Source organism: Solanum dulcamara, chromosome 8 (assembly GCF_947179165.1).
Source record: "Solanum dulcamara chromosome 8, daSolDulc1.2, whole genome shotgun sequence".
Classification (NCBI taxonomy): Eukaryota; Viridiplantae; Streptophyta; class Magnoliopsida; order Solanales; family Solanaceae; genus Solanum; species Solanum dulcamara.
This window is the reverse complement of record NC_077244.1, coordinates 28,966,509-28,988,419: the sequence shown is the minus strand read 5'-3', so window position 1 is coordinate 28,988,419 and position 21,911 is coordinate 28,966,509. Positions and strand designations below refer to the sequence as shown.

The 21,911-nt window shown below is 35.9% G+C and overlaps 1 protein-coding gene across 1 annotated transcript in view; it reads right to left on the bottom strand.

Annotated features, from left to right (window-relative positions):
• Window positions 1-238: 238 nt before the first annotated feature.
• Window positions 239-21,911, bottom strand: part of LOC129901438 (uncharacterized) — a 61,133-nt gene continuing 39,460 nt past the window's right edge. The window contains exons 12-18 of the mRNA XM_055976609.1: window positions 6,784-6,891; window positions 6,522-6,652; window positions 6,325-6,391; window positions 6,174-6,241; window positions 6,012-6,093; window positions 989-1,059; window positions 239-895 (exon numbers count right to left, since the gene is read on the bottom strand). Coding sequence (XP_055832584.1) covers window positions 517-895; window positions 989-1,059; window positions 6,012-6,093; window positions 6,174-6,241; window positions 6,325-6,391; window positions 6,522-6,652; window positions 6,784-6,891 — 906 coding nt within the window. The 3' untranslated portion in view covers window positions 239-516. The remainder of the gene's footprint in view (window positions 896-988; window positions 1,060-6,011; window positions 6,094-6,173; window positions 6,242-6,324; window positions 6,392-6,521; window positions 6,653-6,783; window positions 6,892-21,911) is intronic.

The window sequence follows — 21,911 nt, the reverse complement described above, 5'->3', positions numbered from 1 at the left end:
TAAGTTGCCAAATGAAGCTCAATCGGATTGATAAATGTTATACATCAGTATGCCAAATGAAGCTCAACCGGATTGATAAATGTTATACATCAGTATTAAGCTTCACCCGATTAGAAAATACAGAACCATATCGCAACAACATAATGGCAAGCCACGATCATGTTGCCCACAAATAAATGGCTGTTTTCACGATTGCAACTTAAACATAAATCAAAAGGAAGTTTCTCTAAGAAAAGCATCCTTTCCAACAGCTTCAACATTATGGTCCATTTGAATGTTTACAATCTATATAGCTAAGCAAATTTGCTACATGTTTATCAAGTGAATTGGTGTTGTACAACCACAAGTTTGATAATTTACAGAGTGAAGTAATGCATGGAACTGCATTTAGTGAGGCAACCTACAAAGAAAACTTGGGATCATTTAGGAGCATAAGAGTTGGTTAGCCTGTTTACATACATGACGACTTATACATTATTAGAAAAGGAAAAAGTATATCTTAATAGGTGTCTGCATCTATTTACTCATTGCTGACTCCCCGGATTTCAACTCTTTCTCCAGCTCATCAAATTCCCAGTCACCAATCTCTTCCGCAGAGTAATTGCGATTTATCTTACCAAATTCAGATTCTAGCTTTGCCAACTCTGCTTCAGGGTCCAGGACCTCCTCTGTTTTGGCAGATGGTGGCTCATTTTCCTTCTTTTCCCCAGCTACAGCAGTTTCTATGGCCTGCTCTGAAGGATGTGAAATACTATCATCTACCATTTCATGAGAAGAAGTATCTCCCTCTTCGACAGGGATTTCCATTTCTAGGTTTGGTCTTTCAACAGATTCGAATTCCTGTCTAAGCTTCTCAATGTTTTCAAATAGTTTTTTAATTGTTGGATCATCTTTCCTAAGGAAAACAGCAGAAAGTAATTACTTTATGGAGCTTGGTATCCAAAAAAAAGATAAAAGTTAAAGAAAACACTATAATGCACAACCAAACCTGCAGATTTTCCCTTGTTGAGTGTAGAACTGCTCCCTCATGGTGTCAACTACACTAAAGGTGGTCACAATCTGCAGTTAGAAGAGACATATACCTTAAGATATTTAGGTTGGTTTAACAAGGTACATGCAACACAGTAAAAGGTAAGACCAATTCAACCGAAGATGTGTTTGAACTGATTTTTAGAAGGTATACTTATTAGATAGAAGTGGAGAAAATTAGAAACACGAATATACGAACATAGTGTAGGTTAGAGGTGACAATGATACAGTTCGATCAGTTACTTTAAAATTTTCAGTTGATATATTACACATAACAAGAAGCAATTTTCAAACCATTTGAATGTACCAGTTTTTCTTCAAATTATGTTTAATTGGGGAAATTTTCTGAACAATGTTTCTGGAAAGATAAATAAGAATGTCAATGATACTATGTTTTGGGAGGATATGGGCAACTAGGTTCCAGGGAGTTCAGGAGGCCAACAAATCTTTATAGGTGAGATCCAAATGACCATGCGTAGGTGAAAACAATGATTTTGAACATGTACACGGCGGTTATGGTTATGGTACTTGAATGATGAAGGGAAGACTATATTAGAATTCGCTTTAGCTTATGAATCTTATGAATAAATCTTGGCAACTCTGAACAACATTGCTATAGCCAGAGGCTTAACAGAAGAAGAATCAATAGAGAAGGCATCCTTAATCATTAACTTTGAGCAGCTAATCAAGAATGAAGAGATCTCATGGAGACAGAGATCTAGATCCCTGTGGTTGAAAGAAAGGGATAAGAATACCAAATTCTTCCACAAAATGGCTAATGTACACAAGAGATATAACAACATTGACCAACTTCTTGTTCAAGGGAACCTAATCAGAGATCAAGAAAGGATTCAAGGGGAAATAGTGGAGTTTTACCAAAACATATACTCAGAGGATGTCCGGAGGAGACCTGCCACAAATTGCCCAAGGCTGACATTGGAGGAAATGGAAGATTTAGAAAGGGGGTTTGAAGAGGAGGTACTGAAATGTCTAAAACAATGAGCAATTGATAAAGCACCTGGTCCAGATGGGTTTGCAATGGGGTTCTTCATCAAGTGCTGGGAAGTGGTAAAAAATGATATCATGATGACCTTTCAGAATTTCTATGAACAAGGAAGGTTTGAAAGAAGTTTCAATGCTACTTTTATAGCTCTTATCCCAAAGAAGAAAGGTGCTAAAAAATAAAAGGACTTCAGACCCATCAGCCAGATATGCAGTATCCACAAGTTATTCTCCAAAGTGCTTACTGAAAGACTGAAAAGTGTGATGGCTAAGCTTGTGGACTCACAACAACTGGCATTCATCAAAGGAAGACAGATTATGAATGTTGCCCTCATAGCAAATGTAGTAGTAGACTCCAAGCTGAACTTGAAGAAACTAGGAATCCTATGCAAATTAGACATTAAGAAAGCATATGATCATGTCAGCTGGGGCTTTCTTATGGATTTGTTAGAGAAGATGGGATTTGGTCAAAAATGGCATTAGTGGATTAAATTTTGCATTTCAACAGTGAACTTCTCTGTACTTATTAAAGGTTCACCAGCAGGTTACTTTAATTCACAGGGGGGCCTAAGACAAGGTGATCCTCTATCACCCTTTTTGTTCCTCTTAGTCATGGAGGGACTAAACAGCATGATTAAGACAGCAAACATGGAAGGCTGGTTAAGAGGATTTGAGGTTGCTAGAGCTGGAAGGGATAGCTTGAAGACAACTCACCTTCAGTATGAAGATAAAAAGGGCAGCCCGGTGCACTAAAGCTCCCGCTATGCGCGGGGTCCGGGGAAGGGCCTGACCACAAGGGTCTATTGTACGCAGCCTTGCCTTGCATTTCTGCCAGAGGCTGTTTCCAAGGCTTGAACCCGTGACCTCCTGGTCACATGGCAGCAACTTTACCAGTTACTCCAAGGCTCCCCTTCACCTTCAGTAGAAGATGACATACTTATATTCTGTGATGCTGAAGAGGAGCATCTCAAAATACTGAGATTGATCTTGGTAATGTTTGAAGGAATGTCAGGTTTACATGTTAACAGGAGGAAAAGCTTCCTACACCCAGTTAATGAAGTGCCAAACATGGAAATCTTGAAGACAATCTTAGGGTGTGAAGTGGGTGCTCTACCAACTATCTACCTTGGATTGCCTTTGGGTCCAAGTCTAAGTCTATGGAAATCTAGAATGGGGTGATTGAGAAATGTGAGAAGAAGTTAGCAAGGTGGATGTCCAATATCTCACTAGGTGGAAGATTGACTTTGACAAACTCTGTGATTGATGCACTTTCAACATATATGATGTCATTATTCCTTGTCCCAACAGGAATCATCAATAGGTTGGATAGCATCAGGAGGAAATTTCTATGGCATGGGAACAAAGACAGGAAGGGTTACCACCTAGTCAAAAGGAAGGTAGTGAGTGATCAATGCGAAGAGATTTGGGGGATTGGGGATCAAGAATCTGAAGAATCAGAGTAAAGCTTTAAGAATGAAATGGCTATGGAAATTGTAAGTTGTGGTACCAAAATTGTACACTTCTATTCATCCATATAGATACAAATTTGTAGTACAGAAAATAAACTAACTAGCAATCAGATCCCTTGATTCTAGGAGATTTGAGAATCCAGGGATGATTTTATTTGATCTAATATCCTAAGCTATTTAATAGCATATCAGCTATGATTTTATCGGATCAATTTAAATCCTACAAAATCATATCTGATCACACTTAGATATTTACAAATCAACAGAAATATTCAAATGAAAATCAGAATTTATGGGGCACAGTCATCAAAGCTAAATATGAGGAGAATGATAACCAGATGACAAAGGAGGTCACTACTTATGGTGTTAGCTTATGGAAATCTATCAGAATTTTGTGGAATGAATTCAAAGTTAACACCATAATCAAAGTGGATGACGGAGTTAAAATTGTATTCTGGAATGATGATTGGAATGAAGCAGGCAACTTGGAGACACAATTCCTAGCTATTTAAAAGTTAGTTTACATCAACAGAGCACAATTGCAGAATTGTGGACACCTTAAGGGTGGAATTTTGTGTTCAGGAAACACCTCAATGATTTGGAAATACCAAGAGTAAAAGAATTCTTCAGCACCATTGACCAATTTAGTAGTTTGAAGGCAGGACAAGAAATCCTATAGTGGCAGGGAAATAGTAAGGGGACTTTTAAAGAAAATGCAGCCTATAGGAAGATGAACCAACAAAACCAGCAGATACTCTAATGGCCTTGGAAACACATTTGGAAAGCCAAAATCCCACACAAAGTAGCTTGCTTTGTTTTTGGTTATTGGCAAAGGAAGTTGGGCTGACACAAGATAACTTGATGAAGAGGGGGATCCCTTTATGTTCCAGATGTTTTTTTCTGTGGGGAAACTGCAGAAACAGTGGTCCATCTATTTATACATTGCAAGGCCACAAATCAACTGTGGAGATTATTCCTAAGTCTCAAAAGCATATCTTGGTCCATGCCTAAGAAAATCACACAAGCATTACATAGTTGGAAAGGAACAGGAGTACAGGCTAAGAAAGGAACAATTGGAGAATTGTACCTGCAGCTATATGATGGACAATATGGAAGGAGAGGAACCTTAGCTTTCTTGAGAATATAGGAGAATAGTATCCAACAAGTCCAAATGAATTGTATTTGACTTTATGATTTTGGTGTAACCAGATGTACTCTAATGATATTGTCTCTATTATTGATGTCTTAGACTCATTAGTCATTATAGGGACAGGACAATAGATTTTTGAGATCTTTTGTAAATATGGTTTCACTACCTCCACAAGGTAGTGGTAAGGTCTGCGTACACTCTACCCTCCACAGACCTCAGTTAGTGCGATTTCATTGGGTATGTTGTTGTTGTAAATATGGTTTCAATACAACCCATGTACTGTGTTACAGAAATAGAAATAGTTAACAATGTCAAAAAAACATCTGCTTCGGTGAAAGGTTTGCTTTTCTCTAAACATGATCACCTCCAGATAGAAGCTTTTACAGATGCGGATTCAGCTGGATCTTTACATGAAAGAAGATCTACATCTGATTAAAGTTCACTCGTAGGAAGGAACCTACTTGGAGAAGCAAGAGACAAAGTGTAGTTGTCAGATCTAGAGCGGAAGCAGAATATAGAGCTATGGCCCAAAGTGTTTGTCAGCTTTTTTGACTACAAAAGTTGCAAGAAGAATTGATGTTGTCTGAAAAGGGAACTTTCCTTATACTGCGACAAACACTGTAATCAACATAGATCAAAATCTTGTTCAACATGAACAAACAAAGCATATTGAAATTGATTGGCACTTCAACAAAAGAGAAAGTTACTAGTGATAACTTGAGTTCACTTCATTTACTACCATCAGGAAAATTGCTAGCGGATGTTCTTACAGAAGGCCTCAGCAAAAGATATATTCATACTTAGGTTTGTAAGTTGGGCATGCGTGACATCGCTGCTCCAACTTGAAGAGAGAGCTGATTGTGTTGATAAATTAGCATGATTTTAGGAGACTTCTATTTTTTCTTTCCTGGCATAATTATAGGAACAAAATACTTTCTTTATTTAAGATGATTGTCTTTCCATAATTAGTTATAGGATGCATTGCATAAATACCTTCTTATGGGATGTAAAGACATTAAAATATAAAGAAGTCTTTTCTTCTTTCTCAAATTCTACAGTAGTAATTGTTACCTGATTTAAAAAAAATCTACAATAGTAATTACTATTATTATTTTATTTAACTTTTTTTCACTGTTATTTTATTTAGAATGATGATGATTCGAAATGAGCTAAAATGAAGAAATGGAGATTCATATAGCCAACTCCAACTTGTTTGGGACTAAGGCATGGTGGTTGTAGTCAGGTTTGGTCTGATCGGTATTGTTGATTGTAAGAAATCCTTTAACATCTTTGGCATAACTCTCTGGATACCAGACAGCAACATAAAAGTGAAGGGATAACATGTAGTAATGTTTTTCTACCTTGGCTTCATAGTCCAAGTATTCCTCCTCCAGATTTTTTCTAGGACTCAATGATTTTGACCCACCAGATCCCACAGCAGAGCTGTCAGACAAAAGCAAAATAACCATAAGACTCCGCGGTACATTATAGGCTAAAGAACACGTCAAAAAAGAGGATCTTACCCGTCACCTAAAATCTTCAAATTTTCAACATATGTACCTATGCGGTCAATAGAAGGCCTCAACTCTTTCTGTGCACGCAACAGATATGTTCAGAAAGATGTCCTGCGCTAAGCACAGGAAAAGAAACTATGATCATTTACCAATTAAGTACCTCATAAAAAGAGAGGAGTTGCAATATCAAGTTCCCAAAATAAACCTCATGCTTTTCAAGTTCAACACTACAAAAGTAAGTGCAGACCAAGAATTCATTTAGGATAACATTTAACAAACTAAACCAGAGTTATATTATAAGATTCTTCCGGTTCTGAAATCTGGAAAACTGACTGTGCAGTAAATCCAGTAACATACATGACCTCCTTGTCTTTACTCTCTATAAAGGAAGACTGAAGTGTCCAAGTATCTTCCAAAAAATTAATCCATGTACTAAGGATATTTGCTTCAACTTTACAAGAGCCAATGGATTGTGTCAGCTCATCTTCCTACAAGGATGAAGAGATAGGTCATGGCAAGTCCAAGAATTAAGGATAGGAGACACATAAAAGATATACCCCGGGAACAGGAAAAGCAAAGGGAATTAATGACAGAACAGATATTCAAATAAAAGATGCACCCTAGTTTTCAAATGAGCAACAATCTGATCATTAGCTTCATAGAACTGGTCCCTCTCTTCTCGGACATTTTGAAGGCGTGCATTAGCCGCAGCCAATGAGATATTTACCTGAAAGAAGAAACCATTAGACAGTACCAAAAAAATGAACACTAGCACAAAAAACAAAATGCAAATTCCAACAATTTGATCATTGAAAACAAACCTTGAATCCCTTTCAAAGCAATCTCCACCTTGATAGAGATAGAGAACAATAAAGCAAAAATATTGCATCAACACAGAGATGGTGTAATCACTAATCATGCAAGTCATTGAGCTTGCATTTGGACATGCAATTTCAACTCACGATTTCAAATCAGTGTTCGGACATGCAATTTGGGATCACAATTTGAAATCATGATTTCATAATTCAAATTCTCAAAAAAAAAACATGATTTGGGATTTAAAATCATGGTTTCAAGTTTTTTAAATGCAAACTAGACCCATAAGTTTATATTTTGCAATAAATGATCCATAAATTGGTAGATACACGACACCTTCTCAGTACAGGACCTTCTAAAGAAGACCCACGTTTGATCCATGGGATGAACATGATGCAATGGTGATGTCTTGATTAGGGAACTCCATGTTTCCGGAAATCAGTGATAGCATTATGTTTCTGAGCACCGGTAAGAAAATTTGGAATGCAGTGAAGGAGACATACTCTAAAGTACATGATGCTGCTAGGATCTATGAACTAAAAACAAAACTTTCTGCAGCAAAACAGAAAGCTTGACCTGTCACTGAATATTCTAACTTTTTACAGGGGTTATGGCAAGAAATGGATCATTATCAATGCATTCAAATGTGTTGTCAAGATGATGCTGTTATTCTGAAAAGATTTATTGAAAAAGAAAAGATTTATGATTTTCTTGCAGGACTAAATGCAGAATTTGATGTTGTGCGAGTGCAAATCTTAGGAAAAGAAGATTTGCCATCATTAAACGAAACAATGTCCATTATACGAACAGAAGAAGGACAAAGGAGTGTTATGCTTGAAACTCAAATTAATGACGGATCAACTCTTGTAGCAAAAGGGACAAAATCAAGAGGATCTAGACTTTCACAATGGGAGAGCATCGTCAAGCCTGTGGGTTCATTCAAACCTCCAACCAATAGGGGACAATCTTTATTGCACCTTCTGCTAAAAAATATCAGCACAGCCGAGAGATATGCTGGAAACTCAGTGGTAGTGATGGAAAGCAGGCACATATAGCTAGCAGCCCTCAGATTGATGAAACAAATCCACACTCCGCTTCAGCAGGTAGTTGTTCATTGGCCTTCACAGGTATTTCTTCCTCTTTTGGTAAAAGTCTCAGACAAAAGTTCTCCAATCATATGACAAGTTCCACTGATCTATTTATATCATATTTCCCTTGCCCTAGCTATAAAAAATAACTATAGACAATGGTTCAGTTATTATTGTAGTTGGACAAGGAGACATACCGCTGGAAAATTTCTTGATACTTAAAGATGTCTTTCATGTTGTTTATTTCAGGAACATAACACGAAGGAGATGATTGGACATGCTAGTAAAGGTGGTCTTTATTGTCTGGATTTCCACAATGGCGAAGATACAACTATGAATTCCTTATCTAGTTCATTCTTATCTGAATCTATTAAGTCCAATAAAGAGAAAGTATGGCTTAATCATAGTCGGTTAGGTCATCCATCCTTTTATGTGATCAAAATGATGTTTCCATCTTTGTCTAAAGATTCGATGATTGAGTCTTTTCATTGTATTGATTGTGAAATTGCAAAACACAAACATGTTTCTTTTCCAATTAATAACAAAATACGTCAGACTCCATTTTTTCTTATTCATAGTGATATTTGGGTCCCTCTCCCATTCCTAATACTTTTGGTGCTAGATGGTTTGTCATTCATTGATGATTGTACAAGTGTAATGTGGATCTATTTGTTAAAGCAAAAATCAGATGTCAGTCAAATTCTTCCTTTTTTAATCTGATCTAAACCCAATTTGATGTGCCAATTAAAACATTCCGATCTGATAATGCCAAGGACTACTTCAATCAAAACCTCTCTGTTTTCTTCCAAAAAGAGGGAATTATTCACGAATCTTCATGTGTCAATACTCCTCAACAAAATGGAATAGCAGAGAGAAGAAACGGTGCATTACTTGACATTACTATATCACTATTGTTTCACAAAAGGGTGCATAAAGTGTACTAGGGGGAAGCTGACCTAACTGCCGCACACCTTAGTAATAGAATACCATCAAAAATTCTGAACTTTAAAAGCCCGCTTGATACTCTTAGGAATTTCTTCCCAGATAAATTGGTAACTAGCATTGTAGTCAAAGGCGCGCTTAAGCCCTGAAGCGAGGCTCAAAACGTGTTGAGCGCTTCGCCTCGCTTTATGTGCGCTTCAGTATTGTCGGCAAGGTTCTAAGGCAAACTTTTCCTTGCCAATGAGCCTCTTCTAAAGAAGTGACACTAAACAATTGATGTTTCACTTTATCATAGTTTTTTTTCAATTTCTTTGGTCATATATTTGTCACTCATGTTTATAATTATTAGACTTGGACTAAACATATATATTTGTATTTTTTTGTCCCTTTGCGCCTTTTTTCATTAAAGCTCATGCTTTATTTGCGCTTAAAGCCCCAACACACCTTAGAGCTTTTTGGGGTTTTTTGCCTTTGATAACACTGGTAGCTATAACTAATAGCATCCATGTCGGCCAACTTGCACTAAAGTTGATGGGCTTCAATGAGAAATCAAAAAGATGTTTATCATGGAGAAAAAGCCCGAAATAGATCCAAGGATTATAACAAAAAGTGGACTAAGTGCTACATGTTTTTCGTGGTCCAAGTTTGAGTCCAAGAGCCAAAAGATTGGGCCACATTAAGGCAATGAAGAGGGCCCACATGGAGCCCAATAGGAGCATAAAAGTTTCCTAGTTTAAAGTTTCCTATGTTTAAAGTTTCCTAGTTTAAAAATTTCCTAGTTTAAAGTTTCTAGTTTAACATTTAAACTTTCCTAATTTAAAAGTTTCCTAGTTATTATTTCCATAAAAGTATGAATTGAATCCCATTCTATTTTGGATAGGTTTTCCCTATATATAGGGGTAGGTTTTATTATTATGAAAGGAAGACATTATTATTATTAATTGAGAGTTTCTCTTCTTTACACCTTTGTGTTTGCCTACTTGGGATTTATCTTACAACCTTATAAGAACAATTCTTAGGAGGTAGGATTAATTCTTTAACTTCATACCTTTGGTTCTTATTCGTGAATTAAAAAAGGTAATTAGTCTTATACTAATTATTGTCTATAGTTTCTTCGAAATAAGGGTCTACATCACTTTTGATCTAAGTACTTGAATTGACTCTATTAGTATCATAATGAGTTTTAATCCGCTAATTTTATACTAATTAGGGTTCTTATCACTTTTCTTGAAATTTGGGGATTTTATTTTTGAAATTCACATATCTTTCAATTTCTATCTTTAATCTATATAATTTCGCTTCCGCATTAGTTTCTTGTTATAAATCCCCACTTAATAATCTAATCATGGTTAGTTAATCCCTAATCTCCACTAATATTTCCACACTAATTGTAATTAATTAGCAGATCGTGCACTTATTAAAAATTGGGATTAAAAAGTCTTTATCTCATATCTCAAAATGATCTTGTCCTTAAACTTATCTCGATTAGCTTAAAATATTCCAATGTACAAAAATACGGGATATAACACTTTTTTTATAATTATTTTGGCTCCTCGTTTTTTTGGCTATGTAGCTTAACGTTTAAGCTACTACAATAAAGACAGTTTTTTTTGTTTTGAAACTCCCAAGATTATCAAGTAACCTGATTCTTATCAAGTGGTATCAGAGCGGTTCTATCAAGGTTCTATTGTTGATAATCTTGGGAGTTTCAAAACAAAAAAAACTGTCTTTATTGTAGTAGCTTAAACGTTAAGCTACATAGCCAAAAAAACCAGGAGCCAAAATAATTATAAAAAAAGAGTGTTATATCCCGTATTTTTGTACATTGGAATATTTTAAGCTAATCGAGATAAGTTTAAGGACAAGATCATTTTGAGATATGAGATAGAGACTTTTTAATCCCAATTTTTAATAAGTGCACGATCTGCTAATTAATTACAATTAGTGTAAAAATATTAGTGGAGATTAGGGATTAACTAACCATGATTAGATTATTAAGTGGGGATTTATAATTAGTTAAGCTAATTGGAGTGCTAAATGGACCCCACTACAACATGGCCAAATCTGATTAGTCCATGCCATAGTGGGACACATGTCATTGTGGTTGGACACATGTCTTAAGGGATGATAGCATATATATGTACCAGCTGATGACAAAGCATAGAACATAATCATTTTCATAATTCATCTTCTTCATCACAACTTCTTGAAAGAAAATTAAGAACAGCCATGGCAGCAAGCTCACGGCCAGCTCCCATATGGTGAAAGAAAGGGAATTTTAATTCCATAAAAGTGTTCTAAATGTTCCAAGGGGGCAGCAATATTAGGATTTAAATTGAGGAAGAAGAAGTGGTGTAATTGGTGCAAGTAATTATAGGATCTGTCCTAACTTGTTTGAGGTAAGATTTCTTTTTCTTATGGTACAATTGAAGTTAATGATGTTGTGTTGGAGAAATTAATTTCAATTAAGTGGAATTGGAAGTAAGAAATTACATGATTATTGTTGGCGTTGTAAATGGACAGAATTGGAGTTGTTCTAATTGGATTAAAGTTTGATTAGTGTTGTCATTATTATGGTATTGTATTTGAAGGTAATTTGTTTAGGTTGAAGGGATGGAAATATAGTTATAGATAAGTATAGGTGCTGCTGTTCACAGCAATATTATGCTCTTTTCCGTGTGTCTGTAATTTTGCGAAGTAAAGATCGAAAATCGTATTTTGATGTTGTAGTTTTGGTGGGCTGTTTAGAACTTGTATTAAAATGATATTGAAGTAGTTTTATGTATGTGGATGGTGGTCGATGTTGTTGTCATGTTGTTGTTGATATGGCTCGTAAATTGGGAAGAAAGCAAGCGTATAAAATATCGTATAAGAAGCGTATGTTGATCTGTTTGGCGTAAAATCTTAGATGTTAATGATCTGAATTGAAAAAGGGTTAGGAGAGGTTATTGGGTTGTTGTCGTTGTTGTGGGAGTTGTTGTGCTAATCAGAGATTAATTGGATGTTCGGGTTAGGCGAGTTATATAGAGGAAATGCTGCCCAATTTTCGTTAAGTTCTTAACCAATCAAAATACTAATCAAGAAGTGTGAACTAAGAAATGATTCCTATAAGTGATCGGTTGTAGATTTATAAGCTGGAAAGTCGTAATTTATTAACAATAGTGTTACTTTCGTATAAAATAGGCTAAAGGGGCAACGAAGCAAGCTTGGTTACGGTTGATCTATAACAGGTATGTGAAGCTATCCCTTCTTTATTTTGGCATGTCTTAGATATAAGTGATATATGATATGGCTTTGGGGTAATTCCATCCATAGGTTCCGAGTATGATTCATGGTTCTTATTCACTTCTTGATGTTAAAACTCTTAAAGTAGCCAAGCTACTGCCCTTGAGTCTTCTATACGTTGGACAATCGTTGGTATGTGAAAGTCCCTATCCTTAAAGACTCTGTAATGATTAATCTTCTTAACTTTCATAAGTTGTTTCGCATTATCTTGATACGTGTCTATGATTCCCTGAGGCTTTATTTGATATAGTTCATACTGACATTCAAAGAGTATGGAACATGATTATCGCCCGGATACTCGAAATTAACCTACTTATCAACTGAGTCTTAAATGATGATTTAAATGCATATGGTTACTCATTACTCTGCTCGTGCATACTGTTATTACATCTTTCACCGAGTCCCAGGCTAAGTATGTTATCATGCACAGTTTTACTACATCATTCACCGAGTCCCATAATGGACCGGGTACAATATACGTGTACACAACTTTATTCACCGAGTCCCTTACTAGAGGGGCCGGGTACGGTATATGTATATGATGATATGATTATGGCACCGAGTCCCTTACTAGAGGGTCGGGTACGGTATATGTATATGATGATATAATTATGGCACCGAGTCCCATAATGGACCGAGTACGGTATATGATAATGAAATGCATGACTTTGTTTCGTAAGGCACAGGTACAGTAATTTCTTGATTATTATACTTGCCTCCTGGAATCTCTACTTCAGTTATAATCCTTCTTATTGTATTTCATGCTTTATATACTCAACACGTATCTCGTACTGACCCCCTTTCTCTGGGGGGGCTGCATTTCATGCCTGCAGGTACAAACACTCAATTTGGTGATCCGCCAGCCTAGGATTCCTACTCAGCTGTCTTGGAGTGCTTCTTTGTCTCGGAGCCTAGACTTTTGGTATAGACCCTTTTTGATGTATATATACGTTTATTCAGGGGTAAGGCGGGACCCTGTCCCGCCATATGATGCTATTGATACTCTTAGAGGTCTGTAGATATATGTGTGGGTTGTGTGTATATGTGTTCGGTTGTGTCAATATGACTTATATTTTGGGACATTCCCATTCGTGGTGCCAGCCTTGTCGGCTTGCGTACGTACCTATTTTGGGGTGTTGTATGTAGTGACAACCTTAATGGCTTGTGTATTATGATGTTTTAATTTGATTGTGATTCCTCAGGAGACAGGTTACCCTAATACATGTACGTAACGCTTGAGATAACGTTCTGTTTTCACAAAGCCTCCATATTGTGTTTGGTTTCAGTTTGACGATGTCTAACAGATATGTACACGACTGCCCAGCTCAGGCACTAGTCACGGCCTACGGGGTTGGGTCGTGACAAAGAGAGGGAGAGAAGAATTAGGGTATTTTCAAGAAACTCTCAATTTGTTTGGATTCTTGATTTTCTACCTCAAAGAGGAAATCAAAAGAGGGGAAATTTGAGAAAAAAAATTGTTACCCAACTTGGTCTTTTTCTTGTCTCATTGAACCCAAATTATCTGGGTATTGGTAAATTCCTTTTTCTTTCTACATCTTACTTCTAAAAGAATGTTACTAATAGGATTTATATATAAATCGTGAAGGATCCCTCAAAAGGTAGTAATTTGAGTGGGAAAAGGCAAGAGAGGGTGAGATCAATAGAGAAAGAAAAAGCCAAATTGAGAGATATTTGTTTCTTTAATAATTCTTTGAGATGTCTCAAACAGGTAAGGAAATTGAAGCAGGAACTCAAAACATCATCAACTGTGTTGATGTGTTGATGTGTTGATCAAACGATTGGAGGAGAAGAATGTTACCATAGCTAATTTAAGAAGAGAAAATATTTTCCATACAAGGTGTGGGATAAATGGTAATATTTGCTCTATGATTATTGATAGAGAAAGTGGTACTAATGTGGTAAGTTCATACGTTGTGGAGAAGTTGAAACTTAAATGCATTAAACACACTACTCCTTATAAGCGGCAATGGTTGAATAATTTTGGTGAGCTTAAGGTGACTAAGCAATGCATGATTTCTTTCTCCATTAGAAGGTATTCTGATAATGTTCTTTGTGATGTCATTCCAATGCAAGATTGTCATATGATGCTTGGGCACCCATGGCAATTTAATAGGAACGCAATTCATGATAGGAGAAAGAATAGAGTTTCTCGTGAGATAAACAATAGAAAATATATACTTGCACCTTTTGAGGAAAAAGGAGAGGATTTGTTGTGTGAAGAAAATGGGATGTCAAGTGAGATCAAGAAAAAAGAAAATAAAGATAACCATGAGAGTAAAAATTAGAGAGATGGTCGTGAGAGAGAGAGAGAGAGAAAAACAAGAGAGTTTGAGTGAGATTATTTCTTATTCTAACTCTAACATTCCTACTTCTTCTAGATATTTTGACTCTCTTATAGGTACTCATGGGAAAGTTTGCATTGAAAAATTATCATTGGATGAACTTAATCCTAAGGTGGTTGATACTACATGTCCCATTGAGCAAGTGCATGTTGATGAGAAGGATAAAGAGCATAAGAAGTCCAACAAGACAGATGTGAATCTAACACTCATGCAAAAGGAAAAACGAGGTGATAATGTTCCTTTGTCACATAAGACCAAATATGGTATGTATAATTGGTTTATTCACATTCTTTATATTCCTAGAACACCTAAGGTCTTTTTGGTAGTAATGAACTACACTTTTAATTCTTATGTTGGTGACTTTGTTAATTTTGAAGATGATGATATTTTACTATATAACAAGTCATTAATTGTAATGTCTAAGTTCAATAAGAATAATTCAATCTGTTTTAAAATAGAGCATAATATAGTTGATTTTGGATTCTCACTTGTTGAAAAGATGCGTGATGCTTGTTCGAGGAGGATTGTGAATGGGTTAGATGATTCTTTCCTTATTCCAGTGTTGAATCAATTTTTGTGCGATAACTTGTTGGAATATGATTCTTTCTATGAGATGAGACATAATTCTTCAAGTCTTGATTATTGTGAGCTTTAAAAAGGTGTTTGTTACTAGTGATAAGGAGATACATGACTATTATGATACTAGAGATCAAATACTCTTTGTTGAACCTATTCATAATTTCTTGTTTAAGAATTTGAGAAATTACTTAGAATTTAATGGAGATTCTAACTTGAAATATAAAGGTTCTTCTAACCTTCTTGGAAACTCATGTGTTTATGTGAATAGTTTTTATGTGGGAGAATCTTTGGGAGGTAAAATTGAAAATGATTGACTATATCATAAAAGTGTCAAATTTGGTGCAGATTTTGTTTCGTCTCTGTCATACCCATTGGAGTACTTTATTGATCGAACTAAATTGAAGTTCCATGTATCATTTGTAATGGCATCTAGACGAGAACTTTGGTGTGCTTACTCAAGTAGGAGAATTTTCTATTGGGATGATGATGTCCACATGCTTTATAAGGGTGTATTTATACATGCTAGGATTAATTGGGTTAAGTGGACACATGGTCATTATCTTGTTTTGTTTCTACCATTGTTGCTTTCGAGTAATGGATGTTGTTTACTAATGCATGTCTTCTTAATTTTGCGAGATTCAAATTCGATGACGAATTATTTGCAAGAAGAGGGGAGTGATAGCATCCATGTCGGCCTACTTGCACTAGTGTTGATGGGTTTCAATGAGAAATCAAGAAGATGTTTATTGTGGAGAAAAAGCCCGAAATTGATCCAAGGATTATAATAACAAGTGAACTAAGTGCTACATGTTTTTCATGGTCCAAGTTCGAGTCCAAGAGCCGAAAGATTGGGCCACATGAAGGCAAGGAGGAGGGCCCACATGGATCCAATAGGAGCATAAAAGTTTCCTAGTTTAAAAGTTTTCAAGTTATTATTTCCATAAAAGTATGAATTGAATACAATTTTATTTGGGATAGGTTTTCCCCATATATAGGGGTAGGTTTTATTATTTTGAAAGGAAGACATTATTATTATTAATTGATAGTTTCTCTTCTTTACACCTTTGTGTTTGGCTACTTGGGATTTATCTTACAACCTTATGAGAACAATTCTTAGGAGGTAGAATTAATTCTTTAACTTGATATTTTTGGTTCTTATTCGTGAATTAAAGAAGGTAATTAGTCTTATACTAATTATTTTCACTGGTTTTTCGAAATAGGGATCTAGATCATTTTTTGATCTAAGTTCTTGATTTGACTCTATTAGTATCACAAATTAGCTTTAATTCGTTAATTTTTTAATACTAAGACTAATTAGGGTTCTTAGCACATATTTGAATTCGAAGATTTTCTTCTCCAATTTCGCATATCTTTCATTTCTCATCTTTAATCTATTTATTTCCGCTTCCACATTATTTTCTTGTTTATTCAAGTAACCCGATTCTTATCAAGAACCTTCGAGAGTGCCACATATATTCATATTCAATCTTAAAATACAGGCATATTAGACTCACGTGCTCTTAAATGTGTTTCCATAGGATATTCTCCTACTCAAAAAGGCTACAAGTGTTATCAACCATCATTAAAGAAATTCTTTGTTTCAGCTGATGTCACATTTGATGAGAGTGAACCCTTTTTTAATCATTCTACAATCGGAGGGATCATTGAAGGGAGAGGGGCCTCTAGACTTATCAATATTTGATTTGTCTATTTCTAGTTGTGCCAAATCCTTGCTTGAGTCGCCATTTCTTCAATCACCGGATTCTCTAAATCCAAATGAACCAACTAAGTCTCCTAATCCGGATATTGATAATGGAATTCTAAAAAATCATCTACCATTGCAGGTTTATTCCAGAAGAAAGAGGCTAACTGATCAAACTACACAGCTGCAATCATCTCCTTGGGTTACTGCTCCTAATACCCATCTTGAACCTGTTTAACCATCAGAAACACCAAACTAAAATGATCATGAAGAAGAACCTCACAAACCTATTGACCTTGACCTTCCCATTGCACTAAGAAAAGGAACCAAAACTTGCACACAATACCCTTTGGGCCTTTCTGTGACGTCAAAATCTATCCCCAAGTCATAAAACTTTTTTTGTAACCTCCACACAATTTCTATCCCTGGAAATTTGTCTCAAGCATAGGAAACAAAGAATGGGAGAAAGCTATGAAGGTAGAAATAGAAGCGTTGGAGGCAAACAAAACCTGGGAAATTGTGGAATTACCAAAAGGGAAAAAGTCAGTAGGGTGCAGATGGGTGTTTAGTGTGAAATATAAGTCAGATGGATCCATAAAAAGATTTAAAGCATGTTAGGTAGCAAAGGATTATACACAGACCTAAAGAATTGATTATTTGGAGCCTTATTGCCTCGGTGGCAAAAATGAATAGAGTGAGAATCTTATTATCATTGGTTGTGGTTTTTAATTGGAACCTACAACAATTTGATGTAAAAAAATGTTTTTTACATGGAGACTTAAATGAGGAGATCTATATGGAGGTGTCACCTGGTTTTGAAAGCAAGAAGGGACTGGTGTGTAGACTGAAGAAGGCACTCTATGGATTAAAGCAATCACCTTGTGCGTGGTTTGAAAAATTTTACTAAGGTTATGATCAAGCTAGGTATCGATGATGTCAAGGAGACCACAGGTTCATACGACACTCAAAAATAGGAAAGGTGACAGCATTATTAGTTTATCTAGATGACATCATAGTAATGGGTGATGATTCAGAGGAGATACAAAATTTGGAGAAGTGTTTACTCAAGGAATTTGACATCAATGAGCTTGGAAAATTAAAGATTTTTTTTTGGGAATCGAAGTGGCACACTCAAAACAAAGAAGCTTTATTTTCCAAAAAAAATATGTGTTTGATTTTCTGAAAGAAATAGGAAAATTAGGGTGTAAACCGGTGTCTACACCAATTGAACATAATCATAGATTGTGCAATGCTCCAGAAGTCTGTGGTAGATAAAGGCTTGTAGAAAAATTAATCCACTTGTTCCATACAAGGTCGGACATTGCCTTAGATGTAAGTGTTAGTCCAGTGTTGTGAAAAAGCGCTGAAGCGCTCGCTTTAAGCGTGAAGCGAAGCGAGGCGAGGCACTAGCGCTTCAACATCGTGAAGCGAAGCGATCTCGGAAAAGCGAGCGCTTCATGGGAGAAGCGAGAAGCACGCTTCATCTAGAAGCGAGAAAAAAGCGAGCTTTTTTGGAAAAAAGCGGCGCTAGGTTTTTTTTTTAAAAAAACTGTATAACTTACATTAATTGTTCCAAGCTGCTCTTTCAGTGTGACTTCTTCTTCAATTCGACAGTCCAACTTCGACATTTCAACGTCAACCAGGTTAGTTTTTCTTCTTCTCTTCTTCTCTTCTTCTCTTCTTCTCTTCTTCTCTTTCTATTTCTATTTCTATTTTTATTTTCATTCAGCAGTGTTGCGGTCTGCTCTCAACTGCTGCGATCTTCTTCTCTTCTTTTCTTCTTCTCTTCTTCTCTTCTTCTTTTTCTATTTCTGCGCAACTGTTGTCTGCAAGAATTATTTTTTTCAACTTTTATTCAGCAGTTTGGCCTTCTTTTTTTTTAAGATAAAGCATATGCTCTGTTTTTTTTTCCAAAGTGGCTGTTTTATTATTTTTTAAAAAATTTTGCTGCAGCTGCTCTTTTAATTTTGCTGCAACTGCTCTGTTATTGTTTTGACAATTTGACTTGTGTGACTGAATTATTATTCTATTTTTTCTTTGTAGTAAGTTATATTTTCTTAATGGCACAAAAAAGGGATCCAGCTTGGGCATATGGAATTGCCATGGTGGGTAACACAAAAATCAAATGTATTTTTTGTGATATAACATATAATGGCAGAATATTTCGTCACAAGAAGCATCTTATTGGTGGTTATAAAGATGTTAAAGTGTGTCCAAAGGTCCCAAATAGTGTGAAGGAAGAAATAAAAGAGTATTTTACGAAATAAAATGAATTTAAAACTCAAATGAATCCTGAAACATCCATGGTGAATCTTGTTGATGATGATGAAATGGATGATGAAGTTGAAGTGAATATGCCAATGGGGCCTCCCTCAAAAACAAAAAAGAAACTTTCAACTAGTGAAAGTGGGTCATCCACCTCTAGCAATGTCAAAGGTCCTCTTAATCTCTATTTCTCGCAAAAACCAAATGAAAAGAGAAAAGGTGGATGTATGATGCAGGATTGCCTTTCAATTGTGTTAACTACACCGAAAGTTTTGGTGAATTCATTGAGGCAGTAGGCCAATATGGCCCTGGAATGAAGCCCCCCACCTATCATGAGGTAAGAGTTCCTTGTTTAAAAAAAGAGGTGGAAAAGACAAACAAAATTGTAGAGGATCATAAGGTTCAATGGAAAACGTATGGTTGTTCCATTATGATGGATAAATGGACAGCAAGGAATGGGAAAATGATCATCAATGTTTTGGTGAATTCTCCAAAAGGGAGTGTGTTCCTTGAATCTCATGATGCTAGTAACTCTTCTACTGACTCTAATAAGATGTTTAACTTGTTTGAGAAGACTATCTTGAAAATAGGCAAGGAAAATGTGGTACAAGTTGTGACTGATAATGCAAGTGAGAACAAAAAAACGGGTGACATGTTGAAGGGAGTGTTCCCGCATATTTTCTGGACTCCTTGTGCTGCTCACTGTATCAACTTGATGTTTGGTGACATTTTCAAAGAGGCCCCGTATTCTACAGGTGAACTTGAGTCTTGATATTTAATATTCTTTTTTAATCTTCATGGTAGTTTTCTTACTTATTAACTATTAAATTTTTTTGAATAGTTTTTGGTAAGGCTATTAAGATACATTCTTATATCAGTCAAAGGGCACTGTTGTTGAATATGATGAGGAGATACACAAAGCAAAGAAACTTGGTAAAACCTGCTAAGACAAGATTCGCAACAGCTTTTTTGACATTGCATAGTTTTTATATGCAAAAGAAAAATCTGAGAACCTTGTTTATGTCCACTGAATGGAATGAAAGTGTCTATGCAAAGGAAACTCTTGGGAAAGAAGTTGCGAGACACATCATTAGTCCATATTTTTGGAATGACACTGTTCAAGCACTTAAAGTTGGTGGTCCTTTAGTTAATGTACTTCGTATGGTGGATGGGGAGAAAAAACCACCAATGGGCTACATTTATGAAGCCATGGATAGGGCAAAAGAAAGTATTGAAAAGGCATTCAATTATGATGAAAGGAAATATATGAATGTTTTCAAAATCATTGATGCAAGGTGGACGGATCCACTTCATCAACCTTTACATGCAGCAGGACATATTTTGAACCCGGGGCTCTATTATAAAAATAATGAGATGAAGACTTTAACTGAAGAAGTGTGGTTGGGATATCATGCATGTGTTGAGAGGATGATCCTAGATAAAACTTTGCAAGACAAAATAGGGGATGAGCTTGGTGTGTACATGAAAGCTGATGGGCTACTTGGAATTGAGTCGGCCATTAGAGCTAGAACCTTAAGGTCACTAAGGTGAGCATTTCAACATTTAACTGTTTGAGCTTTAACTTTTTAAGTTATTACATATTAACTTTCAAAATAATTCTTCTACAGTTGAATGGTGGAAGCAATATGGTCATAATGTCCCAAACTTGCAAGAATTTGTTATTAGAGTGCAAAGTTTAACTTGTAGCTCATCCGGTTGCAAGAGAAATTGGAGCGTGTATGAACATGTGAGAACCTATATTATGTTATTACAAAATTAAATGATATCTTAATTGTCCAAAGTCCTCCCATTAATTACTTTCTACGAATTCTATGCAGATTCATACTAAAAAGAGAAACAGGCTTGAGTTAAAACGCCTGAATGATCTAGTGTTCATCAAATATAATAGAACATTGGTGCGTCGCTACAATGCTCGCAATACCATTGATCCAATTTTGTTGGATAATATTGATGATGCAAATGAATGGTTAACTGGAGCACCCCAAAATCATGAAGATGAAGAAGTATATGAAGGAGAAGGTCTCACTTATGGTGATGTTGCTACGGCTAGTGGTGTGGAGGGGAATATTTATGGTTTTAGGGGGAGTACTTTAAGGGGCAAGGAAAAAAGAGTAGCTACAGGTTCAAGTTCATGTTCAAATAGAAGTAGAACTCTTGTTGATGAGTCCTCCGATGAGGAAGAAGTTGAGGACCAAGTAGAAGTAGAACCCTTGTTGATGGCACTTCAAGAGTTTGAGGATCTTGTTGAAGAATAGGATTTTGCTCTCTTTGTGATTTGGTTATGCATTTGCTTTATATGTTGTTACTTATGAGGATTATTGACTATCTAGTTACTTTTTAATCTAAGTCTTTTGAGTTCTTGATAATTTATCTATGCATATTTTATATTTTATATTTTTATACTAAAGAGCGCTTTTTCTGAAAAAAGCATGTGCTTCGCTTCACGCTTCTCGCTTCTGTAAAGCGAGCCCCCATCGCTTTTTTCCGCTTCTCGCTTCTCAAAACACTGTGTTAGTCAATTTATGCATGCTCCTAGAAAAACCCATCTTCAAGTTGTCAACAGGAATCTACAATATTTTAAAGGAAGTCCAGGATAAGGAATACCATTCAAAAGAGGAGGAGACATGGTTTATACGCTTAGGATTATGCTGGTTTACAAGTGGATCGATGGTCAAGTTCTACATAT